We start from the raw sequence: 18,396 nt of genomic DNA on the forward strand, positions 1-18,396 counted from the left end.
ATGGAGGGAGAGAGACAGACAGAGGGAGAGACAGTGGGAGGGAGAGAGACAGGGTGAGGGAGAGAGAGTGAGGGAGAGAGAGAGAGTGAGGGAGAGAGACAGAGGGAGAGACAGTGGGAGGGAGAGAGACAGGGTGAGGGTGAGAGAGAGTGGGGGAGAGAGACAGAGTGAGGGAGAGAGACAGAGGGAGAGACAGTGGGAGGGAGAGAGACAGGGTGAGGGTGAGAGAGAGTGAGGGAGAGAGACAGAGTGAGGGAGAGAGACAGAGTGAGGGAGAGAGACAGAGGGAGAGACAGTGGGAGGGAGAGAGACAGGGTGAGGGTGAGAGAGAGTGGGGGAGAGAGACAGAGTGAGGGAGAGAGACAGCGGGAGAGAGACAGACAGAGGGAGAGACAGAGTGAAGTAGAGAGACAGGGTGAGGGAGAGAGACAGAAGGAGGGAGAGAGACAGAGTGAGGGAGAGATCAGAGTGAGGGAGAGAAACAGAGGGAGGGAGAGAGACAGAGGGAGAGAGACAGACAGAGGGAGAGACAGAGTGAAGTAGAGAGACAGGGTGAGGGAGAGAGACAGAATGAGGGAGAGAGAGTGAGGGAGAGAGACAGAGTGAGGGAGAGAGACAGAAGGAGAGAGACAGATAGAGGGAGAGACAGAGTGAAGTAGAGCGACAGGGTGAGGGAGAGAGAGAGTGAGGGAGAGAGACAGAGTGAGGGAGAGAGACAGAAGGAGGGAGAGAAACAGAGTGAGGGAGAGGGGGAAGGTACAGAGAGGAATAGAATTGGAGATGCTGCAGAATTTAGAGAGGGAGAGAAGGATATAAAAAGGGAAGAGATAGATAAAATAACTGACAACAACATTTCTACCTACAAAAACTCCCCCAACACTCTCTGTCCTCCACTGCAGTTGTACGACTGGCAGGCAGCAGTTGCCTAGGGAGACAGACAGACAAGTCCCCACAACAACTGCTTCCAACACACAGATAAAGAGGAGAGGATCCCTCAGAAGTTGTCATTCCCTAGCCGTACCAGCATCCCAGCAATTCACACACACACCAGGGTGAGCGTGTGCATGTATGCATTTGACTCCACTCTCCAGCTAAAGACACAAAAGAGAGGTAGGCAGCAGCGATGTTTCTATCTCACCACAACTCACTGACAGCAACAACAACACATATTGTGAAGTTAAACTAGGTGGGAATGTGGTGTGTGAAATCATCCAGTATCCCTGTATGCCTCAGCTTAGCACAGAAACTCCTGGTCTGCAGTCACCTGGAGGTCCAGTAGTTAGCTCAGTGTATGTGGGTATGTAGTATGTATATGTGTGTGTGTGTGTGTGTGTGTGTGTGTGTGTGTGTGTGTGTGTGTGTGTGTGTGTGTGTGTGTGTGTGTGTGTGTGTGTGTGTGTGTGTGTGTGTGTGTGTGTGTGTGTGTGGCTGTGTGTGTGTGGCTGTGTGTGTGTGGCTCCAACCATAGCATGGGAAAAACGCAACAAACTAATCTTGTCTCTTCCTTCTCACTGCTTTAATAAGTTATTTATTTCCCCCAAAGGGATGTTTTGGATGGTTTTATGTCTTAATGTTTCATTTAGCCAAAGCCCTGAGATTGACTGCATTCTCTGTGGATATCAATAGTATATCTTTGGGCTATGTGGGGCTTGTTTTGTGCCCTGTTGACACTAAATGGATATGAACAGATAAATGAAACTGGTAGGAATTACATCGCTGAACCCTAAAATGGAGACTTGTCTGCACTTATTACTGGGTTACTAAACCCAATGCTGCTTGTTACTTTATCCAGTTCAGTCTTCTAACGGGGTACAGTTTGTGTTTAGTAGAATTATGTCAAGGGCCTTTTGCGGTTAGGGTGAGGGGTACTTGCATTATGCCTGCGAGCTTGTGTGTGTGTGTGGGGGGGGGGGGCTAGGTGAAGGGTCTCCATGCGTATCAGTGGAGGGTTGGCCCCTAGGCTCCTGAATGTCAGGAATGTCTCAGCACTAATGGGCCAACAAGACGACTAGGACCCCTCTTCAGAGAGCTAATAGGCGGCCCAGAATGGGCCTAATCTCAAATCTGTTGTGTGATGGCAAGGGACAGCCTATTCCCAGCTACTGGATGTGAAGCCCCTGAAGGGATAAGACTGCCCAAATCTGTATCTTAACATTGCTTGTTTTAGGAAGAGAATCAGAATGACTTTGGATAACTCATTCTTGGAGCCAGCCTGTGCCCCTAAGACCCCCCCCTCATAAGTGGACTCGTTTTGGCCACTTCCCACTTGAAGGGGACTTGTTTTGTGTGAGGGAACATGGCTGATAGTTTTACTATCTCATTTCTGGGGCTTATATCTTAAGTGCCTCAACAACCTACTGTATACCCCCTCTCCCTTTTTCTCTCTCTTCTCAGCCCCCTAACCTACATTATACCCTCGTTCCCTCGCTTAACCTCTCCTATCCATCCATATTTCATCTAGGTCTGCTATCTACCCCTAAACCCTACTCCCCACCCCCTCTTCTTTTCCACTCTACCCCCTAGACAGGTCACTGTGACTGGGTTAGAGACAGTCGGTCACTGGGCCAAGCCCTGGCGCCGCTGGATCCTACAGACCTGGAGTGTCTCAGACAGACAGACAGACAGACAGACAGACAGACAGACAGACAGACAGACAGACAGGCAGACAGGCAGACAGACGGACGGACGGACGGACGGACGGACGGACGGACGGACGGACGGACGGACGGACGGACGGACGGACGGACGGACGGACGGACGGACGGACGGACGGACGGACGGACGGACGGACGGACAGACAGACAGACAGACAGACAGACAGACAGACAGACAGACAGACAGACAGACAGACAGACAGACAGACAGACAGACAGACAGACAGACAGACAGACAGACAGACTAAGAGCTGTATTTGGTGTACAGTATTTTCCCACAGCAATAACAGCAGACAGGTCTGACTGCTTCTCAATATCAAATGTTTCTCAAAACGGAAAGTTACAGCATAATAATAACAATAATGACAGCAGGCAGGGCAACGGATCAAGCCTGCCAATGCTTAGCAACTTTCTGTGATAGAAATAAAACCGAGTTGTTTACTTTAATAAAATTCAGTGTAATTCAAAATGAACGAGCCGATTCGACTGCCAATGTAGATGTTTGGTGTGATGAGAGGTGAATGGAGAAGTGACACACACTGTTACTGTCCAACAGCCCAGCGTAAGCCGCGAGCTCTGGCCCAGAGAGGCCCAGAGGGTCCCAGTTCTAGGCACTCACCTTTTTTAAGTACCCTATCCTAATCCTTAACCCTCACTCTTAACCATTCAGAATGAATGCCTAAACTTAACCGTATAAATCTGATGTTTATCCCTGTGGTCCTCTCCCCCAACCCCACCCCCCCACCCTTGGACAAATGTTGAATATTGAAGTCACACCCTTGTTGGGAATTACGTAGTATCAATAGCAGTGAAGAGAAGAGGGTACAGCTTGTTGTTTGTGTAGACCCAGTGTTATATGAATCTGAGTCCTGGGCAGGTGTGGGGTAGTTGGGGGAGAGGACCACAGTCTGCCCTCTACCCCTCTCGGGCCCTCTGCCCTCAAACAACTCCCCCAATTCAGGGGAGTCAGACACACACACACAGACACACATACTCAGACACACTTGTTCCTCATCCCAACCATTATTCTCAGGAATTTAAGGTTCCCCTTGCAAGTGCATGTGCACACACACATAGACACACACACCTGCCCTTCATTCTCCTGATATTGTTCTGGAAGCCCCCAGTCTTAGCTGCGCTAGCTGCCCTGCGAGACAATGTGTTGATGTCACTAGATCACTAAGCTCATAAGACTGGCAATCACAGATAGACTAAGTGGGATCTAAGAGGCTTGTCAATGTCAATTACGGTGCGTGAGGTTGCCTGTTTATTGCTGGTGAATGAGTTTTGTCTACGGAGAGGAGTATTGGCAGCTAACAGGCAATGACACCCAACGCTATATGAGGGATGTTTTGTTTAGCTGCATTTCTGTCAAAGGCTACAGGGGTACAGGGGTACAGGGGTACAGGGGTACAGGGGTACAGGGGTACAGGGGTACAGGGGTACAGGGGTACAGGGGTACAGGGGTACAGGGGTACAGGGGTACAGGGGTACAGGGGTACAGGGGTACAGGGGTACAGGGGACAGCAAAGTAGGAAAGCAGTGGAAAGAGAAGAAGAGAGTGAGAAAGGGAGAGACATTCAGACATAAAAATACTGAGGGTTGACCCAATGTGAACTGAACGGGGACAAAATGAGGATGGCAGTCCAGCATAAACAAGGTGTGTGTGTGTGTGTGTGTGTGTGTGTGTGTGTATATAGTATCAGGTCATGTTATGTCTATTAGCCTTTAGCGGTGGTGGGCCAGGAGCTGCTGAACAGATCAGCAGGAAGCGTGGGGCAGGTGAACCAAGGTACAGGGTGGGGACGCTTCCTGACACGGCTAATGTCTGTGTCTGTCTGTCCTCACTGCCTGTCTGTCTGTCCTCGCTGCCTGTCTGTCCGTCCAGGTGTCTGTCCGTCCGTCCGTCCGAGTGTGTTTTATCGTGTGTGTGCCAATATGTCAGTGAGGATATGATGTTGGCGACAGAGGACCCGTCACAGGCATCTGTGTTGTTGCCAGATCCTGTGTCAGCTTCACTGACTGTGTGTGTGTGTGTGTGTGTGTGTGTGTGTGTGTGTGTGTGTGTGTGTGTGTGTGTGTGTGTGTGTGTGTGTGTGTGTGTGTGTGTGTGTGTGTGTGTGTGTGTGTGTGTATGTGTGTGTGTGTGTGCGTGTTTATGCCTGCAAGCGTTCATGCATGTGTGTGTGTTGGTGTGTGTGTGCTGTGGATGACAGAGGGGGTCCTATAGCCAGGAGCACGTGGGTGTGTGATGCATGGGTTGACTACCAATACAGACACACACACACACAGACACACACACACACTGAGGACTCAGTATTTTTATTACACAGAGAGTTAACCCAATACAAGCACAAACAGCCTCTAGCCAGACCCTTTCCTCCCCACCAGGAATGACTTCTCATTAAAACAAATTCTCTCATGACCGCAAAGCCACCGCCAGAGATGCTACATATTTTCATCTGTATTCATGTTTTTCTTTTCTTACCCCGAGATACTTTGCTTTTTATGGTTCTCCTGACAAAGGCATTGGTGTTGAGAGTGTTGGCCAGTTCCATTGGCTGGGGCAGCTTTCCTAATAGGCTTGGTGAGAGGCAGGAGTGGTGTGTGTTGGGGATGGGAGTGGTGCATGTTGAGGTGGGTGTGTGTGTGTGTGTGTGTGTGTGTGTGTGTGTGTGTGTGTGTGTGTGTGTGTGTGTGTGTGTGTGTGTGTGTGTGTGTGTGTGTGTGTGTGTGTGTGTGTGCGTGCGTGTGTGTGTGTGCGTGTGTGTGTGTGTGTGTGTGTGTGTGTGCGTGCGTGCGGGTGTGCGTGCGTGCGGGCCGTGGCTCACTTCCCTGAGACTCTCTCAGTAACAGAACTCCAGAGTAGGGTTTGGCATGCTCCAAAAGAGGAAATTATAATTTATAACAAAACAATACCCTGTATTATGCCAAAAGTCCCTCTTTAGCATTCTTCTTTGTTTCTAAACAACTCTGCCAGGGTTTCCTCATTTGTACCAAAATCCCAGAATGCATTAAGTTCAATTAAAACCTTCCATCCCTCCTTCCATCCCTCCTTCCATTCCTCCATTCCTCCATCCCAGTGTTTTTCTTTCTAGAGGGAATCATTAAAAACATTAGAATTCCTCCTGTTAGGAATAGAAGTATCAGTTGTCCTGTTAAAATAAATACTCCCTAAGATGTTTAGCTGGCCAGTAACATGTGCTGCTACATGGTTTATACAGCACAGCAGACATCACAATCTGTTCTTACTGAGGGGAGCACTGGCAGCCTGGCTCTACCTCTCAGACAGCCAGCCTTCACAGTTGTTTATCACAGTTATTTTAATATCACACATACCTGGCTGGCATAGCAACTGGTGCAATCACTGTCACCGTTGTCATAGTTGTCATGGTTATCATAGTTAACATTATTGTCATAGTTATCATAGCTATTATCGTAGTCGTCATCATCATCATCATCATCATCATGATCCAATTCTGATTCAGAAAACTTTAACATCCTCAAGAGGCAAATATTTTTGCAGCAATCACATAAACAACATCCCATATTAAAAGGCCACACAAACCAGTCAGAAGTTTGGACACACCCACTCAAGGGTTTTTCTTTATTTTTTACTATTTTCTACATTGTAGAATAATAGTGAAGACATCAAAACTATGAAATAACACATATGGAATCATGTCCTCATGAGAGCCAGTGTCATCATAGCGCTTGATGGTTTTTGCGACTGCACTTGAAGAAACTTTAAAATGTATTGAAATGTTCTGTATTGACTGACCTTTATATCTTGAATAATGATGGACTCTTTGCTTATTTGAGCTGTTCTTGAAATAATATAGACATGGTCTTTTACCAAATAGGGCTATCTTCTGTATACCACCCCTACCTTGTCACAACACTGATTGACTCAAAAGCATTAAGTTGAAAGAAATTCCTCAAATTAATTTTTAAGAAGGCACACCTGTTAATTAAAATGCATTCCAGGTGACTACCTCATGAACACTTCTTTGGTTACTTTGTGATTCCATATGTGTTATTTCATAGTTTTGATGTCTTCACTATTAATAGTGAAAATAAAGAAAAACCCTTGAATGAGTAGGTGTTCTAAAACTTTTGACCAGTAGTGTTTATATATATATATATTTGCATATATATTTTGCAGTCGCAAAAAACATCAAGCGTTATGATGAAACTGGCTCTAATATACACACACACACACACACACACAGTGCATTCGGAAAGTATTCAGACCCCTTCCCTTTTTCCAGTATTTTTTTTTTTTTTAAATAAATTAGCAACAATTAATAAAAACCTGTTTTTCCTTTGTCATTATGGGATATTGTGTGAAAATTGATGAGGAAAAAAACAGTTGAATCAATTTTAGAATAAGGCTGTAATGTCAGATGCTTAGTGGAAATGCCATATTACAACGGGCAATATTACATCAACAACAAAAACGAAGCAATATGAGTTGTACCAGACAAGATCTGTGGGAGCGGAATTTCTTCAAAGACTAGAAAGGATTTGAAAACACAAATAGCTGTGAAATGAATTCAGATCCAACCATATCCCACAACAAAACTTAGATAGCTACTGTAACATTTGTATGAACCAAATCACATATGTTCGGAAACAATGCATCCCCTGCATAGTCTATGAGGAGCCAAGGAAAAGTGCAACGTGGGCATATTTATAGCGTAACTCAAGGTTCAGAGCTCTTATGATTTTCTCTCTCCTCAGTTAATAGATTGATTCATACCACTGATCAGTCAGGGATTCCACTCACCTGGTGTCCCAGGTCTAAATCACTCCTCGATTAGAGGTGAAATATGTAAGGTGCTTTAAACAATAGAGTTGACCCATCTACCCTCCCTTTATTATTTCCCTCTATCCCCAGATCCAGACACACAGACAGGCGATATGGTCCGGTGTGAGGACCCACAGACCAGACTGCAGCAGCACATTGGGCTAGGAGCTCCACGCCAATTCCATTAGAGACATTAGGACAAGGGACAGCCTCACTTTTTCACGTCAGTAAAGAGAACAAGAGAAGAAGAAAAGAAAGAAAAGTCCCAGCGAGAAGAGAGACAAACGGACAAACAGAAGAAAAAATCAGTGGACAGAGAGAAAGACAGAGGGTGTCCCTCTTTCTCCCTCTTTGTGTCACCTCTAAAGTTCCTCCGTGCCTCTTGGACTTTACCCCACTACTCCCTAACTCCTGTCCCACCCACCCCAGCACTCCCTGGCCCCAGTATGCGCCCCTCAGCCCCCCTCTCTCCCTCCTCAGGGCTGGTGCTGTTGCTGGTTTTCTGCCCCCTATTGGTGGTAGTGCATGCCAGCAGCAGTAAGGCAGAGAACGGACACAGCACACACCTGGGAGACACAGACCCAGACCGCTGTATGAGGCATCACTTCGTAGAGACCATCACACACCCCATCTACAAGTGTAACTCCAAGGTAAGCCGGCCGAATGTGCACACACACGCTCTCTCACCCACACACCCACACACACACACGCTCTCTCACACACAGACAAGGATACACGAGCAGATGCATAATGATAAAGGAGGTCAGATCTCCCTGTAAGTCAAAACATACGTGTGGGCGCACGCACACACACACACACACACACACACACACACACACACACACACACACACACACACACACACACACACTGTAAGCCAATCCTGTCATTCATCCCCAGTGTTCCTGCTAACAAGCTGTTTTAGATAACAGCGCCAGTCCAGAGGTTTTACAGGATGTTTTACATGATAAATATCAGAACAGAAATCTGCTTCAAACCTCCAAACCAGACCCCTGGGACTACAGACAGGGTAAAACACAGCCAAAAGTCTGTCTGTTCTCTCTAACGAGTAGGTATTTCCCTCTCTCTCTCTCTCTCTCATTTATTGTTCACTGTCTATGTATTTATCTCTCTCTCAATTCAATTCAATTTCAATTTAAGAGCTTTATTGGCATGGGAAACATATGTAAACATTGCCAAAGCAAGTGGATAATAAACTAAAGTAACAGAAGTTCAAAGAAGAATAAAGACATTTCAAATGTCATATTATGTCTATCTACAGTGTTGTAACGATGTGCAAATAGCTCTCTCTCTCTCTCTCTCTCTCTCTCTCTCTCTCTCTCTCTCTCTCTCTCTCTCTCTCTCTCTCTCTCTCTCTCTCTCTCTCTCTCTCTCTCTCTCTCTCTCTCTCTCTCTCTCTCTCTCTCTCTCTCTCTCTCTCTCTCTCTCTCTCTCTCTCTCTCTCTCTCTCTGCTAGAGAGTAGCAAATGTCTGCAGTGTGGCCCACATCTAACACCTCACACACAATAGAAGCATGACTCACCTAGACCAGACCAGGCAGGGTCAGGGGGGGGCACAGCAGGAAAGGGTGGCTACAGAGGGAAAGGGTGACCACAGCAGGAAAGGGTGGCCACAGCAGGAAAGGGTGGCCAAAGCAGGAAAGGGTGGCTACAGCAGGAAAGGGTGGCTACAACAGGAAAGGGTGGCTACAGAGGGAAGGGGTGGCCACAGCAGGAAAGGGTGGCCACAGCAGGAAAGGGTGGCTACAACAGGAAAGGGTGGCTACAGAGGGAAGGGGTGGCCACAGCAGGAAAGGGTGGCCACAGCAGGAAAGGGTGGCTACAGCAGGAAAGGGTGGCTACGGAGGGAAAGGGTGGCCACAGCAGGAAAGGGTGGCCACAGCAGGAAAGGGTGGCTACAGAGGGAAGGGTTGGCCACAGCAGGAAAGGGTGGCCACAGCAGGAAAGGGTGGCCACAGCAGGAAAGGGTGGCTACAGCAGGAAAGGGTGGCTACAACAAGAAAGGGTGGCTACAGAGGGAAGGGGTGGCCACAGCAGGAAAGGGTGGCCACAGCAGGAAAGGGTGGCTACGGCAGGAAAGGGTGGCTACAGAGGGAAAGGGTGACCACAGCAGGAAAGGGTGGCCACAGCAGGAAAGGGTGGCCACAGCAGGAAAGGGTGGCCAAAGCAGGAAAGGGTGGCTACAGCAGGAAAGGGTGGCTACAACAGGAAAGGGTGGCTACAGAGGGAAGGGGTGGCCACAGCAGGAAAGGGTGGCCACAGCAGGAAAGGGTGGCCACAGCAGGAAAGGGAAAAAGTTGATTCCACTTTCCCCAATGCACAAGTGGTTATCTCCACACTGCTACCATGAAAAAACACCTCAAAACCAAATGCTTACCTGGCCCACCACTCCACCCTGGACCTGAACAGCCTATAAGACCAGGTCCACCTCTACAAAGCAGCAGTCCCTACTTTTGCAAGGACCCTGAAAGACATGGCCCTCAACCGCAGTCCAAGCACCTCACACAGTAGTAACAGACCTACACATGACATATGCCAGAACTGGACAAGAACCAGACATCCTCACAGGGGGACAAGCACCTACCTGGAGGTGACAGCATTCCCTCCCAAATATGCCCCCCTAGACACAACTACGACGAAACAGCCCCAAAAAATTGGTCAGAACTCCCACAGCTCTGTTGCACGCTGGGTCTGTACATAGTCAATGGTAGGCTTCGAGGGGACTCCTATGGGACTCCTACAACTCATCCCTTTGCAGTGGTATTGTAGATTACTTTATCACTGACCTCAACCCAGTCTCTCAGAGTGTTCATAATCAGCCCACTCACACCTTTATAAGATCACAGCAAAATCACAGTCTACTTGAAAAGAGCAACACCCAATCAAGAGGCATCAAAGCCCAACAAACTGCAGACTATTAAGAAATGCAATAGATGAAAGGAAAGTAGTGTAGAAACATTTTGGCATCAAAATATCCAATCCCTTTTAGACAACTCCCTGGACAAAACGTTTCACTGTAATAGTGAAGGTGTAAACTTGGCAGTAGAAAACCTAAACAGTATATTTGACCTCTCAGCTTCCCTGTCAAACCCCCATATTTCCAGCAAACAACCTAAGAAAATTAACAACAATTACAAATGGTTTGATGAATGCAAAACTCTAACAAAGAAGTTGAGAAACATTTCCAACCAAAAACACAGATAACCAGAAAACCTGAGCCTACACCTTTACTATGGTAAAACACAAAAACAACACAGAAATACACTAAGAAAAAAGAAGGAACAGCACGTCAGAAACCAGCTCAATGTAATCGAAGAATCCATAGAATTGAACCACTTCTGGGAAAATTGGAACACACTTCACAAACAACAACACGAAGAGCTAATCAAATCAAATCAAATGTTATTTGTCACATGCGCCAAATACAACAGGTGTAGTAGACCTTACATGCTTACTTACAAGCGTTAACCATCAACGCAGTTAAGAAAATACATTTTAAAAAGTAAGAGATAAGAATAACAAATAATTAAAGAGAAGCATTAAATAACAATATCGTTGATATATTCAGGGTTTTACCGGAGTCAATGTGTGGGGGCACCGGTGTCGAGGTAATTGAGATAATATGTACATGTAGGTACAGTTATTAAAGTGACTATGCATAGATAATAACAGAGAGTAGCAGCAGCATAGAAGTGGATTCATGAAATGGGTTTCCATGGCCGAGCAGCCACACACAAGCCTAAGAACACCATGCGCAATGCCAAGCATCAGCTGGAGTGGTGTAAAGCTCGCCACCATTGGACTCTGGAGCAGTGAAAACGCATTCTATGGAGTGATGAATCATGCTTCACCATCTGGCAGTCCATTGGATGAATCTGGGTTTGGAGGATGCCCGAATGCATAGTGCCAACTGTAAAGTTTGGTGAAGGAGGAATAATGGTCTGGGGCTGTTTTTCATGGTTCGGGCTAGTCCCCTTAGTTCCAGTGAAGGGAAATCTCAATGCTACAGCATACAATGACACTCTAGATGATTCTGTGCTTCCAACTTTTTGGCAACAGTTTGGGGAAGGTCCTTGCCTGTTTCAGCATGACAATGCCCCCGTTCACAAAGCGAGGTCCATACAGAAATGGTTTGTTGAGATCGGTGTTGAAGAACTTGACAACCCCATCGAACACCTTTGGGATGAATTAGAACGCCAACTGCCTGCCAGGCCTAATCGCCCAACATCAGTGCCAGACGTCAGTAATGCTCTTGTGGCTGACTGGAAGCAAGTTCCCGCAGCAATGTTCAGCACCACAGGTAACTTTCCCAAAGCTGTGAACGATCTGAGAGACAAGGCAAGAAGGGCTTTCTATGCCATCAAAAGGAACATAACATTCAACATCCCAATTAGAATCTGGCTAGAAATACTTGAATCAGTTATAGAATCCATTGCCCCTATAACTGTAAGGTCTGGGCCGACATCCAAGCTGAGCTGTCACACAGAGATACGTGTCGACATCTGGGTGTCAGAAGGGGGAATGAGAAAAGTAGTTGAGTGTCATCTGCATAACAATGATAAGAGAAACCAATATGACGGAGCCGAGTGACTTGGTGTATAGAGAGAAGAGGAGAGGGCCTAGAACCGAGCCCTGGGGGATACCAGTTATGAGAGTAACTGATAGAAATTGGCTTTAGCAGGGGATACAAAGGAAGAGAAGGTAGAGAGGAGGGAGTGGAAGGATGTTAGGTCCTCCGGAAGTTTAGTTTTCCTCCATTTTAGCTTAGACACTCAGCCACGGAGCAGGATGGGAGGGCCGAGCTTTCCGGGAAGAAATGAGACAGCGCAAGTCATAGGATGTGAAAATGAAGGAGAGTAGGGTTGAAGAGACAGAATCAGGAGACAGGAGGGAGAAAGATTTAGCAGAAGTGAGAGATGATAGGATAGAAGAGGAGAGAGTAGTGTAGGAGAGAGAGAGCAAAGATTGCGACGGCACTTGACCCTCTGGGTAGAGGCTGAGTGGTTAGGGTTGGAGGAAATGGAGACATAAAAGGAAACAAAGTAGTGATCAGAGACCTGGAGGGGGGTTGCAGTGAGATTAGTAGGCGGACAGCCTCTGGTAATGATGAGGTCAAGAGTATTGCCTGCCTTGTGGGTGGGAGAGAACCGGGAAAGGGTGAAGTCAAAAGGGGAAAGGTGGGGAAAGAGAGAGTTGGTTAGAAATGAATTGAAGGCTGAAGTCGGGAGGTGGAAGTTGCCAAGTACGAAGAGCGGCGAGCCATCATCGGGAAATTAGCTTTTCAAGGTGTCAAGGTCATTGACAAGCTCATAACATTTGAAATGTCTCTATTCTTTTGAAACATTTTTGTGTAATGTTTACTTTCTGATTGGTTATTTAACTTTTGTCTATTTCACTTGCTTGTAAACTTGTAAACATATGTTTCCCACGCCAGTAAATCCCTTTGAATTGAATTGAAATTGAGAGGGTGAAGGGGGAAGGCAGAGATAAAGAGAGAGGGGGAGAGATAGAGACAGAGAGAAGGGAGAGAGAGACAGAAAGAGAGATACGGAGACAGTGACAAATAGAGAGGTGAGAGAGAGGTCTAATAGAAACAAAGAATAGAAAGATAGAAAGAAGAGGGGTGGAGAGGGAAAGAGAAAATGAGTAAGGGAGACAGAGAGAAGCGAGAAAAAGAGTGTGGCAAACAGGTGCTGAGTAACATATGATGGAGTTTTCTGCTCCCTTTCTGAGGTATAAGGCATGTGGACTATACAACATGCAGTCCATGGTTTGACACTGAGGATCTGTAGTGAGGAGTGAGGAGTGAGTGATAGTGACAGTTCCTGCTGTTAATGAGTGTAAGTGATCCCTTGTTGGGCTTAGGGCTGGGTGACACAGGGGTTCCTGGGGGACTGTTTGTGGAGGAGGACCTCTCTCTGTCCCACATCTACAGTGCATTCGGAAAGTATTCAGACCCCTTGACTTTTTACACATGTTACGTTACAGCCTTATTCTGAAATTGATTAAAATGGGGCGGTTTCAGTCAATGTAGTCTCAGTTTGGCCGGGCAGCCAGCTTTAGGAAGAGTCTTGTGGTTCCAAACTTCTTCCATTTAAGAATGATGGAGGACACTGTGTTCTTGAGGACCTTCAATGCTGCAGAAATGTTTGGGTACCCTTTCCTAGATCTGTGCAGCAAAACAATCCTGTCTCGGAAGTCTACGGACAATTCCTTTGACCTCATGACTTGGTTTTTGCTCTAACATGCACTGTCAACTGTGGGACCTTATATAGACAGGCGTGTGCCTTTCCAAATCATGTCCAATCAATTCAATTTACCACAGGTGGACTCCGATCAAGTTGTAGAAACATCTCAAGGATGATCAATGGAAACAGGATGCTCCTGAGCTCAATTTTGAGTCTCATAGCGAAGGGTCTGAATACTTATGTAAATAAGGTATTTCTGTTTTTTTTATTTTTTTAAATAAATTTGCAAACATTTCTAAAAACCTGTTTTTGCTTTGTTATTATAGGGTATTGTGTGTAGATTGATGAGGACAAAAATTAAGTGAATCCATTTTAGAATAAGTCTGTAACGTAACAAAATGTGGAAAATAGGAAGGGGTCTGAATACTTTCCGAATGCACAGTATGCAACAGTGCCTAAGTAAGTTTGACTGGGAAGTTGGAAGGTTTTTGCAAGGGGAAGGAGCCTTGGTCTGCAGCCCAGCTGTAAACTTACCATGGTCTTCTGAATCTCCATCCTCCTCTGCCCATTCTCCCCTCTTCTCCCCCCTCCAAACACACACAAAGGCTTCCAACCTCTCTCTGTGAAAATACCTAAAACCCTAAAGCTCACTGTCTAGTCCTCAGCTATTGTAATGAGGACACGTTTCTAAAGTGGCTGCTAACTCCCTTGCAGTCGTCGCCGGCAAGTGTGTGTGTGTCATATCCCCTATCCACAGACAGGCTAAATCCAGAGGGAGAGAAAGACAGAGAGAGAGAAACAGAGAGAGAGAACGAGAGACAGAAAGATATCCATATCCCCTGGCCCCAGATGAGCTATTGTAAGAGACGGTGACATCGGTGGCGACACGAGGCAGCTGACAGGGAACATGACACAGGAGTCCACTTGCGGACACGACAGCAATGTGTGTGTGTGCATGTGTGTTTGTGTGTGTGTACGTACTGGTGTTTGAGTGAGATTCACTGTTGAGGCATCAGAGGGTGTGCATGTGTGTGTGTGTGTGTGTGTGTGTGTGTGTGTGTGTGTGTGCAATGGAAAGTGGCCATCACCTCTAGATGAGGATCATTAGAACACAAAGAAAAGGGTCAGCCATGTTCTGCAGCGTGGTGTTCTTCTGACAGACAAACACACGGAAAGGATGGAGTCCTGAATCATTAGTAATTAACAAGATCACTCATTAGGGCTATGATACTGTGTGTTTGTGTCACTGATGTTAGCCTGCTGAGAGCTCAGGTAGTCTCAGGCGAGGTTACTCATGTGATTTACGTGCGTGTGGTGTGTGTGTGTGTGTGTGTGTGTGTGTGTGTGTGTGTGTGTGTGTGTGCGCGCTTGCATGTGCATGTGCATGTGCATGTGCGTGTGACTAACCCTGAGCTTTCCAGCCTGACTCCTATCACAGCAGGCACAAGGCCACAGACTGGGAGTTATACTACAGGCTGTAGATTATAGTAGAGAATACAAAGCCTGATTGTGACACGAACTATAGTATATAGACATCAGCTCCTTGAACAGGATAACATAACTTTATTGTTTTCTAAACTCCCTTTAAGTGTATGTTTTCTCCCCTCTCCCCTCACTCCTACTATCTTCCCCTTTCCTCTCCTCCTCCCCTCTCCTCTCCTCCTATCCAGATGGTTTTGCTGGCTCGGTGTGAGGGCCACTGCAGCCACACGTCCCGCTCCGACCCTCTCATCTCCTTCAGTTCAGTGTTGAAGCAGCCCTTTAAGAGCACCTGTTCCTGCTGCAGGCCCCACACCTCCAAGCTGAAGGCTGTGAGGCTCCGCTGTGCCGGAGGGACACGCATCACCGCCACCTACCGCTACATCCTTGCCTGCAACTGTGAGGAGTGCAGCTGAGCAGAGAAAATAACATTTTAGAACACTTTAGAACTCTAGAAACGCTAGAACCGGCTCTTTGAGAGTTTCTACCCCTGTGAGTCTGCAGCTGTAAGGAGTGGAATCTTAGAACTCGAGAACTTGAAGAACCCACACCTTTGTAGAACCCGTGAGTCTAGACCTGACCAATGGAACAGGACAGTGTTTTTGTCCCTGTATGATGATTCAAATGCCCTAACATCTCCGCTGGCCGTCATCTGCAAGTAGTGGAACCCTTAGTACCGTATCGAACTCTAAAACCTGTGAGTCTAGGCCCAACCCATGGACATATATAGAACCATCATGGCTGTTGGCGATAACGACTCCAGTGCCCCAACTGCTATCTGACCATAAATGTACAAGGAGAGGAGCCCTGGACTTTGGGAACAGGGGTATTGGGGAGGGGAGGGGGATTTAAGAACCACTGAGGAACCCCATGTACAATTTCATGGTTCTACTTGTGTTTCTAGGCCTGACTGAGAAGTCAGTCATGAGAACTTTAATTTGACTCTTTGTCAAACTGCTTTTTTTTAAATCCTAAATTCCCTACCTGTCAGTCTGGATCCAACTGCAAGACTGAGACCTGGGTTCCTATTCCTCTTCCAGTGGCTCAGTCCCCAACCAATGACCAATTAGGATCCCTGATCCCCAATTCTGTGTGTCTAGAACAAGCAGAACAATCAGTTCCTCAAGGTTCCCTGAAAGAGTCATTTCTGCTAATCCATCCAGGGTAGATGTGATTCCCCCAGATCCTAAGCAACCCTCCATTCCCTCCCATAAATTTAGACCATAAACAACTAACTGCTTTTTGGGTTTCAGCCAACCTCTCACCACTCATTACAGGCAAAAACAACACATAAGCACACACTCACATCCACACACACATCCCCTCTCTTACTACACACACTCTCTCACCAGTCACCCATCATTAAGGGCATCAATAAAGATATGGTGCCAACGTCATAAAAACCTACCAGTTCCCAACAATACAACAACAAATGTCATTAAAGGCCCAAATCAGCCATTTTCATATCAATATCAAATCATTTTTTGGTTAACAATTAAGTACCTTACTGTAACAGATTTACATTAAAATGATCAAAAATAGCTTTTTAGCAAAAACTGAGGGTGGTCTGAGTGGAGAGGGGGAAACTGTTATTGGCAGAGAGGTTTGGAACTTTCTTTGATGTTGGTCTAGTAAACAATTTACTGCATGGTGATGTCACCATGGAAAGCCCAAACTCCTATCCAGGCAAAAACGCTGATAAGGTCCGTGTAGATTGTATTGTATTTTTTCAGGAAATAACACTGATAACCTTTTTTCACACTTCTACAGTGTTAGTTTCAACAGCTGTTGTACAATATGATATGAAACACAGGGAAAACTACATTTTGGACTGCACTGGGCCTTTAAAAGCAGCATGGGACAGAACAGGCCATGTATCCTACAATATATGCTGTATGTGTATTAACTGTTTTTAACTGCACCGGAGCCCCGTCTCCTAGGCAGACCATAAACATTTAGCACACTCAAACCCAGCCTTTCATCTATCTGTGTAAAACATGACTCTCAGAGGATAGACTCTTACAAAATGACCGACAGCAGAGAGGCAGCAGAGTGGAGTATCCGGAGGGACATTCTGTTGATGCGAAGCCATTTTGTGGAGTAGCATATGCTCTCTAAAGGGAAAGGGTCTGTCAATGCTTATGTTAAATACTCTGTGCAACCGACAATATGGTTGCTGTTGATGTTGAAACTATTAATATTATTATCATGCCAGAGTTCATGATTACTGACATGTTTTGCTCTCAGTAAGTAGTACTACTTTACTAATGATGTCATTTCAATACAAGGGGTTAGATACTTTGAGAAAGGGAACTGGTACGGCTTGTGCTGCTCACCAGTCACAGTTCAAAAACGTCATTTTGCCTTACTCTGGATATGCGCATGTTCCTCTTTAGTGCATTTAAGACAGTCCCAAACCATTGCATTTATCAGGAGTCAACTATTGTATCTAGCAGGTTAAGGTATGGGGGAGGGTTACATTTTGGAATAGAGTGGAATGGACACAAACACACAGGCGCACACACACACACACTCACTCACACTCACTCACACTCACTCCTCTGAAATGCCTTTATTCTTTGCTATGGCCTCAAACTGTACCCTCCCCTATGAAATCATACGATTTACTGGTCTGAAGACTTTTTAATGCAGCTCTCCGCTGACAGCACAACTGGCTGCTTCACACATGAACATAATAAAACACTCTTCCTTTGTTTCTAGAGATTGATCTGTCCCTCACTGGTTGTCTCCTCTCTGTGTGTCTCCTTCATCAGCACACGCACACAGTTCCATGCCGTGAGCCTGGGGGTATAATTATGTGGGGATTGAATTGACAGCAAGACAGAGGAGCAACATAATGCTTGTCACACTGACGCTAACAATGTTCTTATGGCTGCCCTAAAAGTGGCATATGAATGAGCTGTTTGGCAATGCAAGCACCCATGATCACACACACACATACACACACACACATTCACACACAGTGCTACAGTTCTAATAACAGAAACAACACGCTCACATGTCATCATCAAATATAGAATTCATTTTAGCCCCTCCAGGAATTCTTGGGTTGGAATGTTTCCAGGTGGAGACAACAAGGCACATATGGTATTTTCATAACCCTTCAAATCATTTTCCTCACAACGGTGATAATCATAACCATTCAAGGCTCAATAAAAATCATACAAAGGAAATGATCATTCATAGCCATATGTTTGTAATTGGATTATGACTTCACATCATTC

At 46.1% G+C, this 18,396-nt stretch overlaps 1 protein-coding gene across 1 annotated transcript in view; it reads left to right on the plus strand.

Moving 5' to 3' along the window:
* LOC139380069 (norrin cystine knot growth factor NDP) overlaps positions 1 to 17,885 on the plus strand; it is a 22,368-nt gene extending 4,483 nt beyond the window's left edge. The window contains exons 2-3 of the mRNA XM_071122532.1: positions 7,555 to 8,114; positions 15,343 to 17,885. Of these exons, the coding sequence (XP_070978633.1) occupies positions 7,911 to 8,114; positions 15,343 to 15,567 (429 nt within the window). The 5' untranslated portion in view covers positions 7,555 to 7,910 and the 3' untranslated portion in view covers positions 15,568 to 17,885. The remainder of the gene's footprint in view (positions 1 to 7,554; positions 8,115 to 15,342) is intronic.
* Positions 17,886 to 18,396: the final 511 nt, after the last annotated feature.

This window comes from Oncorhynchus clarkii, chromosome 22, assembly GCF_045791955.1.
Source record: "Oncorhynchus clarkii lewisi isolate Uvic-CL-2024 chromosome 22, UVic_Ocla_1.0, whole genome shotgun sequence".
In the NCBI taxonomy this organism is placed as follows: domain Eukaryota; kingdom Metazoa; phylum Chordata; class Actinopteri; order Salmoniformes; family Salmonidae; genus Oncorhynchus; species Oncorhynchus clarkii.